The following is a 16,643-nucleotide window of genomic DNA, read 5'->3' as shown; positions in this document are numbered from 1 at the left end:
CCCTGTACCCCCATACCCCCACCCCCCATCCCCACACCTGCCGAGGGGCGGAGCCTCCCCAAGCCCCGCCCATCCCAAGCCCCGCCCACTCTCCATCAAGCCCCGCCCACTCTCCCCAAGCCCCGCCCACATCCCCCTCAAACCCCGCCCCCTCTCCCCAAGCCCCGCCCCCCTCCCCGCATAGCCCCTCCCCTTTTGCCCCAAGCCCCGCCCCCTCCCGCTCCCCACCCAATCAGCAGCCCGGGGGGCGGGGCCCCGGCGGCGCGGCCGGGTTAATGCCGGCGGCGGGGGCCGGCGGGCGGCACAGCGGGGCCGGGCCGGGGCCGGCAGCGGGACAGGAGCGGGGCCGGGGCCGAGCCGGGCCGGGCCATGGCGGCTCCGCCGCGCTCCTTCAGCGCCGCCGAGGTGCGGGCGCGCTGCGCGCAGGGCTCGTGCGTGGTGCGGTGCCGCCGGCGCCTGTACGACCTGAGCGCCTTCGTGCGCCTGCACCCCGGCGGCGAGCAGCTGCTGCGGCGCCGCGCCGGCACCGACGTGAGCGCGGCGCTGGACGGGCCCCCGCACCGGCACTCCGCCAACGCCCGCCGCTGGCTCGAGCAGTACTACCTGGGCGAGCTGCGGGACGGCGGCGACGACGAGGAGGAGGAGGAGGAGGAAGGCTCCCGGCAGGTACTGGCGGTGGGGGTGCGCCGGGGCGGGGGGGGAGCTGTAGGGTGGCCGGGTTCAGGGGGTGCGGGGGAATTGGGGCTGGAGAGGGGGACTGTGGGGCGCCCAGGGGTGCGGGGGGCTGCGTGGGGTCTGCAGGGTGCCCTGCGTCCAGGGAGCGTGGGGTCTATGGGGTGTGCAGGGGTGTGGGGAGCTGTGTGGGGTCTATGGGGTGTCCTGTGCCCAGGGAGTATGGGAGTGGGGCTGTGTAGGGTCTATGGGGTGCCCTTGTGTCAAGGGAGTATGGGGGTGGAGCTGTATGGGGTCTGTACTGTGCCCAGGGGTGGAGGGAGCTGTGTGGGGTCTATGGAGTGCCCTGTGCGCAGGGAGTGCGGGGACGGAGCTGTATGGGGTCTACAGGGTGCCCGGAGGTGGGGGGAGCTGTGTGGGGTCTGCAGGGCACCCAGGTCCAGGGAGCATGGCAGTAGGGTTGTTTAGGGTCTATAGGGTGCCCTGCATCTAAGGAGTGTGGGGGCAGAGCTGTATGGGGTCTGTGGGGCACCCAGGTCCACAGAGCATGACAGTACAACTGTATGGGGTCTATAGGGTGCCCTGTGAATGGGGAGCACAAGGGCAGAGCTGCATGGGGTCTGCGGTGCACTCCACACCCATGGTATATTGGGGCTGAGCTGTGTGGGATGCTCTGGGTCCCACCTTTAGGGGGTATGGGGTGCGGAGGGTTTGGGGGGGTGTAGTTTCTATGGGGTCAGCACGGTGCTTGGGTCCAGGCTGTGTGGGTCTGTGGAGTTTGGGGTGTGTGAGGGGCAGGGTGCGCGCTGAGCACCCGGCACACACGGTGCCAGAGGCGGACGCAGTGCAAAGGTCCAGGGCGTACGGGGCACACCCAGGCACCGGGGTGCTCCTGACGCCAGCGGGGCTGGGATCCACGGGCCCAGAGGTGCGGGGGATCCAGGACAGGCTGACATGACACCACTGGGGTCCGGGCTGCTCGGGACCCTCCCGGCAGAGCAGGAAGCACCTGGCGATGCTCAGAGGAGAGCCAAGCCCCCAGTGCCAACGTAGCGGGGTCAGTGACCGACGGCGCGTCCCCGCGCGCTGTTTGCTCGCGTCCCCTCCTCCCCGAGGGCGCCGCGCTTGGCCCCGCGCGGTGGCGGCCGCACAGACAGGGCTTTGTTCCGCGCCCGGTGCCGTGCTCGGCTCTTCCACCCTCGGATCCCGGCGGTGGCAACTCCTTTGTTGGGACACCGCCGCCTCCTCCCGCGCGCAACAAGCCCGACGGGTTCGGGTGCGCGGAGGTACTGGATGGACGAGTTCTGGCGCTGCCACCTGCTCCCAGGGGAGCGAGCGCCGTCGCCGCATGAACCCAAGGGTTGGTTTTTCGGGCAGGTGTCTCCCTCCTGGGGTTTCGTGGGAGCCCACCGCTGGTGCCCCTCCAGTTGGAAGTCCTGCAGGAACCTGAGTTTATTAAACGGGAGCCCAGTGTGACTGCAGAGCGGGGTGGCCGGGTCCCCGTGGACACTCATGGCTCACCCCAGACCGAATCACTGAGCCCCAATTTGATTTAAAAAAAAAAAAAAAACATGAAGCGCTGCACTTTGTTTTATCTATGCAAACAGAATAGAGAGGAGATCAAAGCACGGAGCGATAATTAGCCAAACTAGCCAGTGGATTTTAACAGCCTTGCTAGAGGGAAACCGGCTCGTGTAATTACCCCTCCAATTTGAGCAACGAGAGGCTTTCATCACAGCCTCCTCGGGGCTGCGTGACGCGGCCGTGAATCACCGCAAATCCCCTGTCCCTCGCCGCGGTGCCTGCACCGCTCCCACCGCGTGCGGGGCTGCGCTGCCCTCGCTCCCCTTCACAGCGTGAGCTCACCCCCACATAGGTGCTCCACCGTTTGGAGGTGGTGTAATAAAATGTGGTGTGGTGGGTTTTGTTTTTTTCTTTTTACTGGGACAAGTCACCTTCCGAAGTCACCTTCCGCCTCTTCTTCATGGTTCTCAGTGATGGTGGCACCGCGGCTCTCTGTGCGCTATTGGGATTGCCGTGCACAAAGCCCAGCTGGGGGCCTGCTCACGGCCTCGCACCTCGGCCTCCGTTCATGCCGGGCTCCGTCCTGGGAGAGGCACAGGGAGGTGGCAGCAGTTCGTAGGTGTAACTTTCCCTCGGTTACATCAGGCCTCTCCTCTCGCAAGGCTTTCCTGGCAGGACCTGTTTTCTTGGAGACGAGTCAGAGGCGGCAGCATCACCTGCGGGCAGAGCGAGCCTCCTCCTCGTCCTCCTCCAGCTGCCATCAGAGCCAGGTTCCCCGGTGGCACCCGCGCCACGGGGCTGTCCCCTGGCTTAGTGGCACTGGGGGCTTTGAGCCGCGGGGTGAAGAGCAGTGAGCCCTCCTCGGGGCAGCACCCATGGGTGCCGGCACTGGGCGAGACAGTGTCCGCTCAGGGTGAGGGGGCGGAGGTGACTCGGGCGAGGCCAGGCGCTGCGTCATGCAGAGTGATGGCGAGCACGTCGCCGGGGCTGTCACCCCGCCAGGGTGTCACTTGTGTCCTCCCTGTCTTTTTCGGAGTATCCTTGGAAAGCGGAGCCGCCCGTGGCCGGCTGGGGAGCGATGCTCGGACGGGGGCGGAGGAATTTGAGGCATGTGGACGTTTCCGAGCCGGGAGGCGCGGCGCTGGGACACCGGCACCCTCTCTGCCGGTGTTGAGCTGACGATGTGCGTGTCAAGACTGGGATCCTTTATTTGAAGATGGATTTTCCACCAAGGCGCATGCAAGAAGGAGCACTAGAGCACTCTGGAGAACCCGTAACTCAGCCAATTCCACCTGGATTTTGCGTTGTGTGGCTGAAAGAAGGAGCACACCAAGAGCGAAATATCAGTGGAGACCTTTCGAGATGGACAGAGGGAGGTGCATCAGCGTCTGGCTCCTGCTGCGCCGAAATTGCTGCCTGCTGCGGTCCTGCCAGGCTGGAAATGTCGGCTCCACTGCCCCGGGGCTGCCCAGCACGAGTCACCCGCCGGTTCCTCACCCTCTGGGACGAGGCTCGCTGCATGCCTGGCCAGGAGGCGGGATGGGCGCCCGTCCCTCCAGGAGCGTCTGGTATCGGCAAACACTCCGGAGGCCCTGCGTCAGCGTCACGTGCGCCTGTCAGAGTAAAGTCCCGTCCGCCCCGCCACGGTGACGCCGCTCCTGCACGGTCCCCGCTGCCGGGGCTGTGTCACCTTCACCACATCCCCGCGGAGCTCGAGAGGACCGTCCCGTCCCTATGGGGAAAAGTCCCATCGCCATCCACAAATGGAAAGCCTGGCGGGGCTGCCCGGCCGCGCCGTAGCCTGCTGGCTGGTTAATGGGTAACCCAAGGTGACAGAGCGGGGAAAAGGCACGTTTGGCACGTCCTGCCTGGGGAGCCAGGCCCGCGGGGGCACAAGCAGCCAGGGGCTCACGTGGGGACGCCACAAATTCCCCACCGGAGCAGGTGGAGCCATGGTTGGTCTCAGCACTCTGCTCCCCAGGGAGCTTCCTCCTCTTTCTCCATCCTTGCACCCAGAGGTCCCTCTGTGCCCGAGCATCCTGCTCACCGCAGTGCCCTCTCCAGCCAAAGCAGCCCAGCCCAGCTCAGCCCTGGCCCTGGGGGCTTGGGGTTCCTCAGGGACCCCGGCCAAAAACAGGCTTTCCCCGGGGAGCAGCGGGCTGTGGGCCAGGAGGAAGGGCGCTACGCGCACCAACCCAGCGATTCCTGCAGCGAGCCCGGCTGGCTCAGGACAGGATCACCAGGCTACAGGCAGGGGAAAAATGGTTGGGAAGGAACCTCTGCTTTGCCACCGTGGGGAGCTGGGAAGCTCCACTCCTTGTTTTCCTGGCTCGTCATGCCGTACTGCCATGGGGATGCAGCCAAAACACAGGCTGAGCGCTGGGACGCGTTGCTCGCCCTCGTTCACAGTCACCACCCCGAGCCCCGCTGGCTGCCACCTCTCACCCCTGGGTTTTTCCTTCTCTTTGCAGAGCTGCCCCGAGACAGAGAAGCCAACAGATGCAGCAGCCCCGCCAGCGAGCCGGCTGGACCCCCGCTGTAAAACGGTGGACGTGGACAAGGTGAGGGGCCGTGGGGCGGCTCCCCCAGGGGAGGCGATGGCTTTCTTTGACAGCAGCTTTGCCCTTCGACATGGGGCGAGCTGCCAAGCCACGCCTTGTGCTGTTTATTTTTATTATTATTATTTGTGTTTGTTTTTCCCCCTGACTGAGCAATAAGGGGTGCAGCGGCCAGGCAGGGTGAGCTCTGCTGCCTGCCCCGTCCCCAAGGTGCCTTTGGGTGTCCCTGCCTTTGGTTGCACCCCGCGGCTGCCGTACCAAGCACGGCCTCGGGGAGCACAGGGGACTGCTTTTATCTTGCAAAAGGATTTATTTTTTTTTTTTAAGTGGCAAGGAGTCCTTCACCAACCCCTGTAAATATTTTGCCACTGATTGCCTTTTAAAGGGAATCTTCCCTTTGGCTGCATCCCAAACCAACTTTTTTGCCCTGAAATCTTCCTGGAGCGGGGTCTCTCTGTCTCCATCCCCACATGGGCTGGGGTTGCCCCTCTGGGTGGTCGCATCCATCCCTTCCTAGACCCCGCAGGCCAGGAGGAGACCCCAAAACCCACTGCAGCCCAGCTGGAGGCACGAAGCCTTCTTGCGTGGCCACGTGCACGCGGCAGTGACTCGCATTTCCCTCCTTCCCCGTTCCCAAACCTTTTTCTGCCTCGCTCATTGCTTCCTGGCACTCGGCAGCACCGCGTCCTCGCCACAAGGAGAAAATTCCTCTTGTTTGGACAGCTCGCGGGGGGCAAGCCGCGGTTATCGGGGCCGAACGCGGCACGGGGACAAAGTGCGTGGTGCTTGTGGGAGATAGCGCCGGGGCCAGCTCGCCGTGCAAGCATGGGAATCCCCGAAAGGGCACGGGTGCTGTGGTTTTACCCAGCTGGGCACTGCCACACTGCTCTCTCACTCCCCCTCCTCAAATGGAAAGGGGGAGAAAATACGATGGAAAGGGCTCGAGGGTTGAGATAAGGGAGAAAACTGGCCCTTATCCAACTTGGGGCAGCTTCTGGACTCTTCTCGCAGAGACCACCCCTGCAGCCCCCCTACCAAAACCTTGCCAGGTAAACCCAATGCTCTGGGTATGCGGGGCAGCGCTGGGGGCCGTGTAGGACCGCTCTGTTTGCCCCCCGCAGGACCTGGTGGACTGGCGGAAGCCCTTGCTGTGGCAGGTGGGCTACCTGGGGGAGAAGTACGACGAGTGGGTGCACCAGCCCGTGGACCGGCCCATCCGCCTCTTCCACTCGGATTTCCTCGAGTCCCTCTCCAAGACGGCGTGGTGAGTGCCCCGGGCGGTGATGGGGATGGGACGGGACGGATGGGGTGGGACGTGGTGCTGACGTCTCCCCTCGCCCCGCAGGTACGTGGTGTTCCTGGTGTGGACCCCCGTGGTGCTCTATCTCAGCTGGGTCAGCTACACGTCCCTCGCGCAGGGCAACACCAGGCTCTTCTCCTCCTTCACCACAGGTACGAGGCCCGCTGCCTCCCCGCTGGGAGGACGAGCACCCCGGAGCCTCCGCTCATCCCTTCTCCATCCCCAGCTTTCAACATGTGTCTGTGAGAGCAGCGCCTGAGCCCCCAGCCCCATTTCCACCAGCATGTCCCCGGCACGAAGCCGCCTGCGCTGGTTCACAGCCCGAGCTCGCCTCCCTCCATCACCCCCTCCATCACCCCACCTCCCCCGTAAATATATTTTTTGGAGGTGGGGATCGGCACGCGGCCGGCCAGCCTTCCCTCCCCCTGCCTCCCTCTCCTCCATCCCCAAAATAAAGCCCTGCAGCTCGCTGCCGGGGTGCGTGCCCCCCCCCCTTTCCCGGGTGCTGACACCCACCGCAGCGCTGGCAGCGGGGCCAGGCGGCTGCGGCGAACAAACCCGGCTCTCAGCGCCGCCGGCCGCGCACAGTGCGGGGCTTGTTCGCCCCGAGCGCCTGCCCTTGAATCTGCCACTGTCTGCGCCCCCGGGAAGCAGGGGCGGGGGGCCGGGGGGGGCCGGGTGCTTTGTTGTTTGCCCGGCTCCCTCGCCGCAAGGTGCCACCCGGTGCCAGCTGCGCCCGCGCCGGCCCCCTCTCACCGACCTGCCCCACTCAGCCCAGGTTTTGATAGCTTTTTTTGGTTGTTTTCCCGCCCTGCTTCCCTTCTACAAATCTCTTCCACGTTTGCCCGTGTGCTTTCAGATACAAAAAGGCTTCGCTGTGTTAGCCTAGGGCGCAACAAGCAGGAAATTTGGGCTGCACTGGCCGCATCCATGTGGCTGGGGCACAAGTGCTGCCAGCTGGTGGGCTTGAATTTTGGGATGTGTCCTCCCCGATTCCTCCTGGAGGAATCTGCCTCCGGCACCTTGCTGCTGAGAGGGTGTTATGTCCAGCTGCCAAAACGCTCAGCTTCGGGGGGATCTCACTAGCAAGAATGAACGGGATGATTTTTTTTTTTTGCCAGCAAGGACGCAGGGCTTGTGGGCACCGAGAGGAGGAGGAGGTGGAAAAATGCTGTGCGGGGGGAAAGCACCCAACAGATCTGCTCCCTGCAGAACGAAACCGCAGCAGCAGCAGCGCTGTTCGGCCATCCCTGTGCCTGTCGGGTCCCTCCTGCTTGTTGGGGTGGGCAAAGCAGCTTTGTAAGGACCGGGGGGTGCCTCCAGCCCCGAGCGGCACCCGGCTGTTTTCCCAGAGAGTGGAAATTGATAGGAGTCAAACACGCAGGCTGCGTGCCGGGGGGAGGCGAGCTTCCCCTGCGTGCCGATGTGAGCATGGCGCTGGATAAAAGCACCTGAAGCCCCCCCCCGCCTTGCTGACCGCTGCATGTCTCATTGTGTAGAGTACTCCATCCCCGTGCACAAATACTACTTCCCCTTCATCTTCCTCCTGGGGATGTTCCTGTGGTCCCTGCTAGAGTACCTCATCCACCGCTTTGTCTTCCACATGAAGCCACCCGCTAGCAACTACTATCTCATCACCCTGCACTTCTTGCTGCACGGGCAGCACCACAAGGTGAGCCGCTGCGCCTGCGCGGGGCCGTGGGAGCGGGGGCCCTGGCTCGGGCGCTGCCTGTCGCTGCGTGCTCCCCGTCACCCGCGGTGCCTTTGCCCCGAGCAAGCGGGGCCCTTGCCTAATGCCAGCGAGGGCTGCAAGAGCCTTGGGAAGCAGTGGGCTCCCTCTAGCTTCGCTGGAGGAAACGTCCCCCTTGTGCCAGGGACCCGTGAGCCGAAGCCAAGGGGCTGCTCCGGGTGTCTCTGTGCGCTTGTGGGGGTGGTGCACTGCTGACTCTTCCCAAATTGGTGTCCTGGATGCATGGCTCGCATTCGGATGGAGTCAGCCCTGCAGGGTGGGTGCACGAGGGTGGCATTTGGGGTGAGCAAGGATCTCACCATCCTGCTTTTCTCCTCTTCCAGTCTCCCTTTGACAGCTCCCGCCTGGTCTTCCCCCCGGTGCCGGCGTCGCTGGTCATCGGCTTCTTCTACGGCGTCCTGCAGCTCCTGCTGCCTGAGGTGCTGGGGCTCTCCGTCTTCGTCGGGGGGCTCTGCGGCTACGTGGTGTACGACATGATGCACTACTACCTCCACTACGGCTCGCCGAAGAAAGGCACCTACCTGTACGGGCTGAAGGCGTACCACGTGAAGCACCACTTCGAACACCAAAAATCAGGTAGCACCCCGGTGCCCTGCATGCACCCGCACCTCTCCGGCTTGTGAAACAGCGCAGAGGCTGGGGAAAAACAGCCAGGTTGGGCACAGGCACAGCCCTGAAATACTGACGGCAGGGGCTGGAATTTATTTGGGGGGTTGAGGCGCCCTGTGGGAGCCCCCTGTGTGCCCACCTTGGTGCCGTGGGGATGTCGGGTGGGGGCAGAGCTGCCAGGATGTGGCGCCCGTCTCCTCCTTGCGGGTGGCGTTGGCGGGTGCAGGGTGAGGCCCCGGGCTTCCCTCACTCTGCCCCAGCCCAGCACTTGCTCAACCTGCCCTTTGCCCGGTTTCCTAGGAGAAAGCGCCCCATCCTGATAAGTTATCGTCCCAGCCGCCTCCTTTTGTCCCTCTGCTCTTCCTCCTCGCCCTGGTTTGTCACCCCGGGGCTGGGTGGCGAGCCTCCCTCCCCAAAACGCCGGCACTCCTCTTCGTGGGGACGCTGCTGGTGCTGTCACCAGCCCAGCCCCGTGCTGGCTGCTCCGCTGTGTCCCCGCCGCGTGGGGCAGGGTCCTGCAAAGCTCCGGGTGTCACCAGCCCTGTCCTGGCTGCCAGTCTCGGTGGCGGTGGCAGCAGTTTGGTTAACGTTATCCCCAGCAGCAGTTTGGTTAACGTTATCCCCAGCAGCATTGGCAGCACTGTGGGCTGAGTGCTCTCTCCTCTTCCCTTTAGGCTTCGGCATCAGCACCCGCTTCTGGGATCGCCCCTTCCGGACGCTCATCCCTGAGGAGGAGACCTTCGAAAAAGAGGACTGACGGCCCTGGCTCTGTCCCTCTGGGCTGGTGTCCCTCCCCAGCCCTCGTTCCCGGGGGACACGGCACTGACCCCTCTCCGGAGCATCCCCACGGCGGCCCCAGCCTTGTCCCCATCCTGCCCGCGCTGCCGGGGGCAAGGCTGGAGCTCTGCCCCTCTCCTGTCCCCTGCCCGCTGCCTCCAGCACCGCCGGGGGCTGCGTGGGGACCTTATCGTGCTGCTGAGGGTTTGCACCGTCCCTCCTCTTCCTCCCCGTCCCCCTTGGGGAGGCTGCGCCAGCTCCTCCGCGCTGCCGCAGGGGATGGGGGGCAAGGATGCGGGGAAGGGGCAGGAGGAGGCTGCGGGCACTGATGTGCGGGCAGCTCTGCGCCCAAAGGATGAAGTGCCGGGCGCCTTGAGCCCTCCTCCCTCTGCCCTGCACCTCGCCGGAGCCCCCCGACCCCCAGCCCTCGTGGGGTGCCCCCCCCAGATACCCAGTGTGCTGCGGTTCTCCCAGCTCGTACCCGGGGGCTTCTGTATCATGGGTCAGTGGGAGAGGGGAAAAAAAAACAAACAAAAAAAAAAAACACAAACAAACCAGTGCTGCCCCCTGGTTTTTGCCTTTTTCTAACCAGCGTGCCGTATCTCTCTGCCAGATTTATCAAGTCCACGTTTTTTGTAGTCATCAGCAACTTGAAACCTAAACTCCAATGAACAGAATCGCTAAGAGATGCCTTTTTTTTCCTGATCCTGTGATTATTTTTTTTCTAATGTTTACTGCAGATATTTAAAGGTTTGGAATAAAGTTATATGTAAAACTGTAGACACTACGACTGTAAATAAGCTGTATATTTTGAAAAATAAAACCCTTTAAAAAGGGCCTGGCTCCGTGTGCTTGCAAAACGTAACCACGGGGTGCTGCGGTGTCCCCTGGGCACCCGTGGCTCGAGGTCGCGGTCCCTTGTCACCACCTTCCCACCTCCCCGTGCTGACAAGAGCCGTGCCATCGAGCAGGGCCCCACTTCCTGCTACCGAGAGGGAGATGCTCCTTGCCCGGGGTGGCGAGGCCAGCGTGACAGCAGGCACTGGGGCGCTGGAGAGGTGTCAGGCTGAAATCCCCGACGTTGGGCAACGGGTGTCGTGTGTGACCTCGCGCTTCCGAAAATCGGCCTGCGAAGCTTCCTGCCCTTCCCGCAGAGGTTGAGCGTCGGTTCCTGTGCCTGCCGCTCGCTTCCTTTGATACTGGATGGAGCAGGGAGGGCTCGAGGCTGGGCTGGAAGCGGGGATGGGCACCGCTCCTCGCCCGGCATCCGTCACGCAGGGCTGGGATGCTCTGGAGGACCCTGTGCCCAGTGGTGAAAGCTCAGCGGGATGCAGAGCTGAGGCCGAGCACTTTGCAGCGCCCTTTGCATAGCGAAAGGAATTGAGACTGTAGAAAGTGCCATAATGGGGCACAGACGCTTCACCCCGTTTCCCCAGTGCATTTTCTATAGGTGATCCCATCCTCCAGCACCCCAAACCCAGCGCAGGGGGAGCCGAGGGGCACCGTGTGCCTCGTCCCCCTCCTCCGTCAGCCGGAGCAGCTTTCCTGGAAGGGCGACGCTGCGCTGCGTTGCACAACGCTCCTTCCGCTGCCCGCAGCAGCTCAGGAGGGGGGAAAGCACCCTATAAATGCCCCTGTCCCTCAGTTCCTCCCCAGTCTGCAGAGGCGGCCAAGGAGGAAGCGAGCAGCGCGGAGCCAGGTAAATGCAGCTGGGCTTATTTTACCAAGCAGGGGAGCCTCTTCCTTGGGGGAGAGGGGAAAATAGGAAGAAGATGGGATGGGGAGAATGTGTGAAGGCTTTTATGGGGTGGGTGGTAATGCAGAGAAGCATCAGCTGGAAATGAGAACAGGTCTTTATGGCCGAAGGTGTACACACTGCGGGCAGGACCGGGGTGCTGTGGCGGCCGGGGGATGCTCCTTGGATGACCGCTGACCCTGCTCAGTGAGCAAGCTGGCTGGGCATGGCTACTTCTGCATTAATTTACAGAAAACTAGCCAAAATATCTCCTGCCGATGAGGCAATACGACTGTACCGATGCGTCTGTTCTCATGTGTGACGCCAGGTGAAGCAAAGGGAGCAAAGCAGCCGTGCAGCCGTAGGAGACAGAGGGGCTGTAGGAGCTCTGGAGGCCGCATGCCATGTTCAGGCTGTTCCTTCACAGTTAAGGCGTGGAAGAGCCAAATTCAGCCGACCTGCGAGCACTGCCGGGGGAGAACCTCCACCAGACACCGCTGTCCCGCGTCCCCAGAGGCCAAGCCCTCTGCTGCAAGCATGGACATCGTAGAGAGGGTCCTCTCCATAGCCCAGGTCATCCACAGCCAGTTCGAGCACGTGAAGTGCTGCAAGCACCAGTGCCAGCGCCTCGTGGAGCGCATCCAGATCCTGCTGGAGCCCGTGCGGATCCTGCAGGCTCAGCCGTGGTGGCACATCTCCCACCATGAAGAGCAAATGCTGAAGAAGCTGCTCCAGGCACTGGAGGAGGCGCAGAAGCTGGTGACGAAGTACAGCCAGGCCAGCTGGATCCAGAAGTTCCTGAGCGCCCGCAGCAGCGGCGAGGAGTTCATCTGGGTGAACGAGAGCCTGGAGGACGTGGCCCAGGGGCTCTCGCTCCTGCTGCAGGCGGAGCAGAAGCAGGCTTTCCTGGCGGCCTTTCAGTCAAAGACCTGCCGCAGGCAGGACGCCGAGGATCTGAGGGATGACAGGGCTTTCCTGGACCAGGTGATTGCGAGTAAGTGTGCATTTGGCATCATTTCCCTGAGACATGAGCTCGGCAGCCCTCCCCAGCCCAGCTTTGGCCCGATGGCGTCAGCTGGGCAAAGCCCAAAGGCTCTTGAAAGCAGGAGAAAAACTGACAGCACGTTCCTCCCACCCATCTCCATGCCTGTCCTTTGCCAGGTACCGAAGAGCCTGGAGATGGGGCCAGGGAGATCTACATGGACAGGCAGTGCATGGAGGACAAGGTGGACTGGATGCAAAGCGAGCTGAGCAAAATCGTGCGCGTGATGGACAGTAAGTCGGTGTTGCAAACCCCAGCACAGGGAGCTCTGCCCCTGCGCAACGCGTCCCTTCCCCTTTTAGAAAGACCGAACGCTGGCGTAAAATGCTCCGCCAAAACAACAAGCGGCCCCCAGCCCTGCCTAACCTGTCCCTTGTTCCCTCCTGTTGCGGTGGGAGCAGGTTTGAAGAAGGTCAATGTTGGTAAAAGAGAAGATATCACCGAGATCGAGAGGGACCAACTCACCTTCTACAGGCACCTGCAGGACACTGAGCGCTACGACCTCTATGAGGGAGAATATCTCAAGTACCCCGTTGCCATCAAAACCTTCAAGAGGCCGCTGACCACTGACACGACGTGAGTTGTGGCGGGCTGGGGCGGCACGGGGCAGCAGGGAGGGTGGTACCGAGTGCCTCGCCTGGGCACCTCACTGTGCTGCCCCTTTCTGCAGGAAGGTGAGAGACATCTTCGAGAAGGAGATTCAGACCCTGAAGAAGTTCGAGTCTCCAAACATCCTGCGCATGTACGGGATCTGCATTGAGGAGAAAGGTAAGGGGAGGCATTAATGTCACCCTTTTGCCCCCCGATGCAAGCTGGTGGCAGATGGGATGAGGTGACACAAGGGGGGGGAGCTCAAGGGGTTCACGGACTGCAGACTCTCACAGAGATGGGGCAGGTCCCAGCTGTAAAGCACTAATGCTTTACACCAGATCCCAAAAATTCAAAGACACCCGGCCAGTTCTGCCAAGCAGAGCCAGCACTGGCTTGCTGTGGTCGATGCAGACCCCGGGACCCCCTTGGCACGGGCTGCCAAAGCCTGGGCTGTGGCTGTCCTCGCTGGTGGCTGTGCCACCGGCATCCCAGGCCAGCTGCTGCCCAACAGCACCCTCAACAGGCATCTTTTTGCTCAGATGGGAGCCCCTGCTTCTCCATCGTCATGGAGTACTGCAAGCACGGGACGCTGCGGGAGGTGCTGACCAAGCAGCGGCATCTCTCCTGGGAGATCCGCATTCGGATGGCCCTGGGAGCCGCCAGGGGCCTTTACAGGTGAGCTTCTGCATCAATCGGTGATTTAGTCCACTTGGTGACCCACAAATCGTGCTTGGGCCCCTGGTACCTCTTGGCAAGCGCTGGTATCCTGTTAGACCCCATTTCTACCACCTGGGATGCCTGGGACACTGGGATGGGAGGCTGGCGAAGAGGTAGGACATGGTTTCGATGCAGCAGTGCCCGTCTCCCCAGGGTCAGTGGCCCCTACATCTGCCCCAAAGCTTATAAAGGTCTGAAAGGGAGAAACCCTGTTCCCTCTCCTCCCTAGCACCCATAGGGCAGCTTCAGGAGCACCCTACAGCATGGCCAGTTCTCCTTACGGGCCCTGCTCATCCACAAGGCTTGTTAATTTGTGGTGGGAGGGAGTCCAGAGGTGGGGATGGGTCTGTGACCGGCACGCGTTGCCCTTGGTTCTGGCCGGCTGCAGGTTGCACCAGACGGAGGAGAAGTCCCGACTGCACGGCTGCATCTGCAGTAACAAGTTCCTGGTGGCTGGAGATTACTGTGTGAAGGTAAGGACCACGCTTGGAGAAGCTCTGTGGAGTTTGGGCTATTTCTATGGACCTTTCCTCCCACCAACACAGAAGTGAATTGTGATAGCCCAGAATAACAACTGGGGGAGTCATCTCCCCAGTGTCGCCTTAGACACTTACACCTCAGCTCACCATTTAGCTCTGTTTTATCACCAGCAGCATTATTTCTGAGCCCCAGGACAGGCTGAAGGTAGGGAGGTGAATCCCCTACCTCCACCTATAGTTTTACTCACAGAAAGAGCCGTGTGCTGGGCAGCACCTGTGGCTGCAGGCACCTTGTTCTGTTTTCTCCAGCTCGGGTCTGTCCTCAGCCATGCTGTAGGTTTCTGTACTGCACAGTGAGCAATGAGAGCAGTTCCTCAGTTCTTCTGAAAATAAGGCTATTTAATGACAATTAAAATTAACTTGCATTTTTACCAGGTATCTGTCTCAGAGTACCTGCTCTAAATGTAGAGGAGGGTGGTGAGTTTGCATTTAGCTGCTAACCATGGATGTTAGGAAAGGGAAGAGCCACTACATAACCCAGAGGAAATCTGGCCTCAAAGCTTGAGCTGAGAACCAGCAAACAGCCTTGCATTTCTAACACTTTTCCCTTTCTCATTCTTGCAATCAGCTGTCGGGATTTGAGCTGTGTGAAACAGAGTCCTCCATCAAGAGGAAAGCCAAAAAGAACTGGAACCAAGTGTCTATGTTGGCTTATGTTGCCCCCGAGAACCTGAAGGACGTCTACTACCCCTACAAGAGGTCCTGTGAAATATACAGGTGTGTCTGTCCCACCAGTCCCCTCCTGGGGGAGCAGACTAGCTCTCAAGCTGTGGGTGAAGGCCAGGTTTAATCAGAGCCATATGCAGCCAACTGTGCTTGGCATAGCCCAACAGCTCCCTCTGTTAGAAAGGAGGACAAGGTGGTGGTGGAATCAATACTGAGAGACTCTTGCTTGTCTCATTCCAGCTTCGGGATCGTGCTGTGGGAGATTGCAACCTCCAAAATCCCATTTGAAGGTGAGACAGAAGTTATCTGAGTAAAAGCTCAGCTGCTAGGGCATCCCATGGTGTGTGGGTCCCAGTGCCCGGCTCTGCATGACATCTTCACGCCTTCAGCACACGCTTAAACCACAAACATGCAAGAAATGTTGTCTCTATTTGCTGTTCGTGTGCACTGAAGCATTGAGACATCTCCTTGCTTCAGTGGAGCCCAGTGGTGTTATGGCAAAGATGGAGGGGTTCATTGCAGGCTCAGTTTGGGTGGCTCCTCTGCTGGCTCCTCCATGGAGGAGGCTGCAGGACGGCTCTGGTGGGCCTCCACACCCTCCTGACATCCCTGTTGGCACATGTGTCGCCTAGGCTGCTCTCTCCAGGAGATCAGAGACAAAATCTGCGACCACCAGTACCAGGACCCTGTCGGGGATGATTGTCCTGAAGAGCTGAGGAAAATCATCGATGAGTGCCGGGCCTTTGACCCATCCCTGCGCCCGTGTGCTGAGCGTGAGTGTCCTGGACGTCTGCCCCAGGGCCCCGTGCACCCCTCAGGTGGCTGCTTCGGTGGTTAATCTGCCCCTTGTTTTCCATTTGAAATGGAAAAAGGAGGTTTTTGTATTTTGGGATCACTCCTTGCCCTACTGACACCAAGCCCCCTAACGCAAGAGCGTAGTGGTGTGTTCGCACAGTCTGTGTGCTCAGCCTTTATCCACACCATGAACATAATCATCTGGCTGCCCATCTGGCACCGCGTGGGAGCAATTAATTAATTTAATGATCTTGGAGGGCTTTTCTTAACGATTCTAGGACTCTGCAAATCACAGAACGGGGGGATTGCTGTGCTCTGGGGAAGGTTTTGCCGCTTTTACAGCCGGCGGGGGCCTGCCCGGACAAGCGGTTGCTCTCGGGGTTGGGAAGTGCCGCGTGTGCTGAGGCCGCCGTGTGTTGGCAGGGATCGTGGACTCGCTGGCGGCCCTGGAGAAGAGCCGGAGCCAGGGGAGATGACTGCGGGGGACCCTCGGAGCCCAGCGCCCTGCCCCCTCCCCGTGTTTCCTAGTGTCCGTGGCTCAACACGCCTTTATTTGTGCACTTGTGTGGTGTTTAATGCGACTGACTGCCCCCGGGGGGTGTGGGGGGGGGCTGCTGCGGGCACCCTGGGGTGCCCCGGGGCGCGGTAGGCCCCAAGGCCGGGTGGGCCCCGTTGCCATGGCAACGTCCCCTCCCCGCCTCCGTTTGAATCCGTTCCCCTCTCCCGCTCATTTCGCCCCTGCGGCGTCTCATCCAATGAGAAGGCGCTTCCGGACTCTTTGCCCCTCCCTCCCCGCCCCTCTGACCTATCACCGCCCTACCACCCGCGGCTCTCCGCCGCCGGTTTGCCGGCCCCGCTGCCCAATCAGCGCAGCCTCCCCGTCTGCGCCACCTCCCACATCCTAGCGGCGGACTGACAGAGCGCATGGCCAATAAAAAGCCTCACCTGCGCCGGCTCACCCAATAGAAGCGGTGGCGGGGGCAGCGGCCGGCCAATAGGACGACGGGGGGGCGCGGGGCGGCGGGGCGCTCGAGCGGGTCCGCCGTGAGGTGAGCGGGGGCGGTGGGGCTGGGCCCGGCTCCCCCGGGCCGGCTCTGTCCCCGTCCCCCCGGTTCGGTTCCCCCCGGTTCGGAGCCCCGGGAGCCGCCGCCGGGCCGTGTGGGTGGCGCGGGGCCGCAGCGCCGGGGCCGGCCGGGCCCTGAGGGGTGGCGGGGAGGGGCAGGGCCGGGCCGGGCCGGGGGGGGCGAGGCCGCGCCTGAGGCGCTGCGGGCCCCTGCCCTGCGTAAATCGGCTGCTGTAACGCCCGCGTGCTGGGCACGGCCTGCGCTGCCTCGCGTGATGGTCGCTTGCTAAATTCTGTGGTGTTTT

At 62.0% G+C, this 16,643-nt stretch overlaps 2 protein-coding genes across 10 annotated transcripts in view; both read left to right on the top strand.

Moving 5' to 3' along the window:
- Positions 1 to 299: 299 nt before the first annotated feature.
- Positions 300 to 9,312, top strand: FA2H (fatty acid 2-hydroxylase). The gene is made up of 7 exons (XM_067004651.1): positions 300 to 666; positions 4,668 to 4,757; positions 5,876 to 6,018; positions 6,100 to 6,206; positions 7,554 to 7,726; positions 8,128 to 8,380; positions 9,088 to 9,312. The coding sequence occupies exons 1-7, from the start codon at positions 370 to 372 to the stop codon at positions 9,168 to 9,170; spliced, it is 1,146 nt and encodes a 381-aa protein (XP_066860752.1). The 5' UTR covers positions 300 to 369; the 3' UTR covers positions 9,171 to 9,312.
- Positions 9,313 to 10,655: 1,343 nt separating this feature from the next.
- RFWD3 (ring finger and WD repeat domain 3) overlaps positions 10,656 to 16,643 on the top strand; it is a 29,436-nt gene continuing 23,448 nt past the window's right edge. For 2 of the 9 annotated variants that reach the window (XM_048078691.2, XM_048078688.2), the window contains exon 1: positions 16,188 to 16,324. Coding sequence is in view for 3 of the 9 variants with exons in the window: in XM_067004648.1 (XP_066860749.1) it covers positions 11,226 to 11,919; positions 12,087 to 12,200; positions 12,369 to 12,543; positions 12,638 to 12,735; positions 13,098 to 13,233; positions 13,664 to 13,748; positions 14,383 to 14,531; positions 14,721 to 14,770; positions 15,113 to 15,253; positions 15,699 to 15,751 (1,695 nt within the window). In the remaining 6 variants the exon portion in view is untranslated. Of the gene's footprint in view, positions 10,890 to 10,927; positions 11,920 to 12,086; positions 12,201 to 12,368; positions 12,544 to 12,637; positions 12,736 to 13,097; positions 13,234 to 13,663; positions 13,749 to 14,382; positions 14,532 to 14,720; positions 14,771 to 15,112; positions 15,254 to 15,698; positions 16,434 to 16,643 lie in introns of those variants that run through there. The other 7 variants (XM_067004650.1, XM_067004649.1, XM_067004648.1 and 4 more) reach the window with 7 other exon arrangements.

Source organism: Anser cygnoides, chromosome 12 (assembly GCF_040182565.1).
Source record: "Anser cygnoides isolate HZ-2024a breed goose chromosome 12, Taihu_goose_T2T_genome, whole genome shotgun sequence".
Lineage (NCBI taxonomy): Eukaryota > Metazoa > Chordata > Aves > Anseriformes > Anatidae > Anser > Anser cygnoides.
The sequence above is the reverse complement of the archived record's forward strand: the minus strand, read 5'-3'. Positions and strand labels throughout refer to the sequence as shown.

Excerpts from the sequence above, each read along its gene's own strand:
- FA2H (XM_067004651.1), top strand. The coding sequence starts at position 370 with ATGGCGGCTCCGCCGCGCTCCTTCAGCGCCGCCGAGGTGCGGGCGCGC. Across the intron at positions 667-4,667 it reads AGGAGGAAGGCTCCCGGCAG|AGCTGCCCCGAGACAGAGAA; the intron begins GTACTGGCGGTG and ends TTCTCTTTGCAG. Across the intron at positions 8,381-9,087 it reads CTTCGAACACCAAAAATCAG|GCTTCGGCATCAGCACCCGC; the intron begins GTAGCACCCCGG and ends TCTTCCCTTTAG.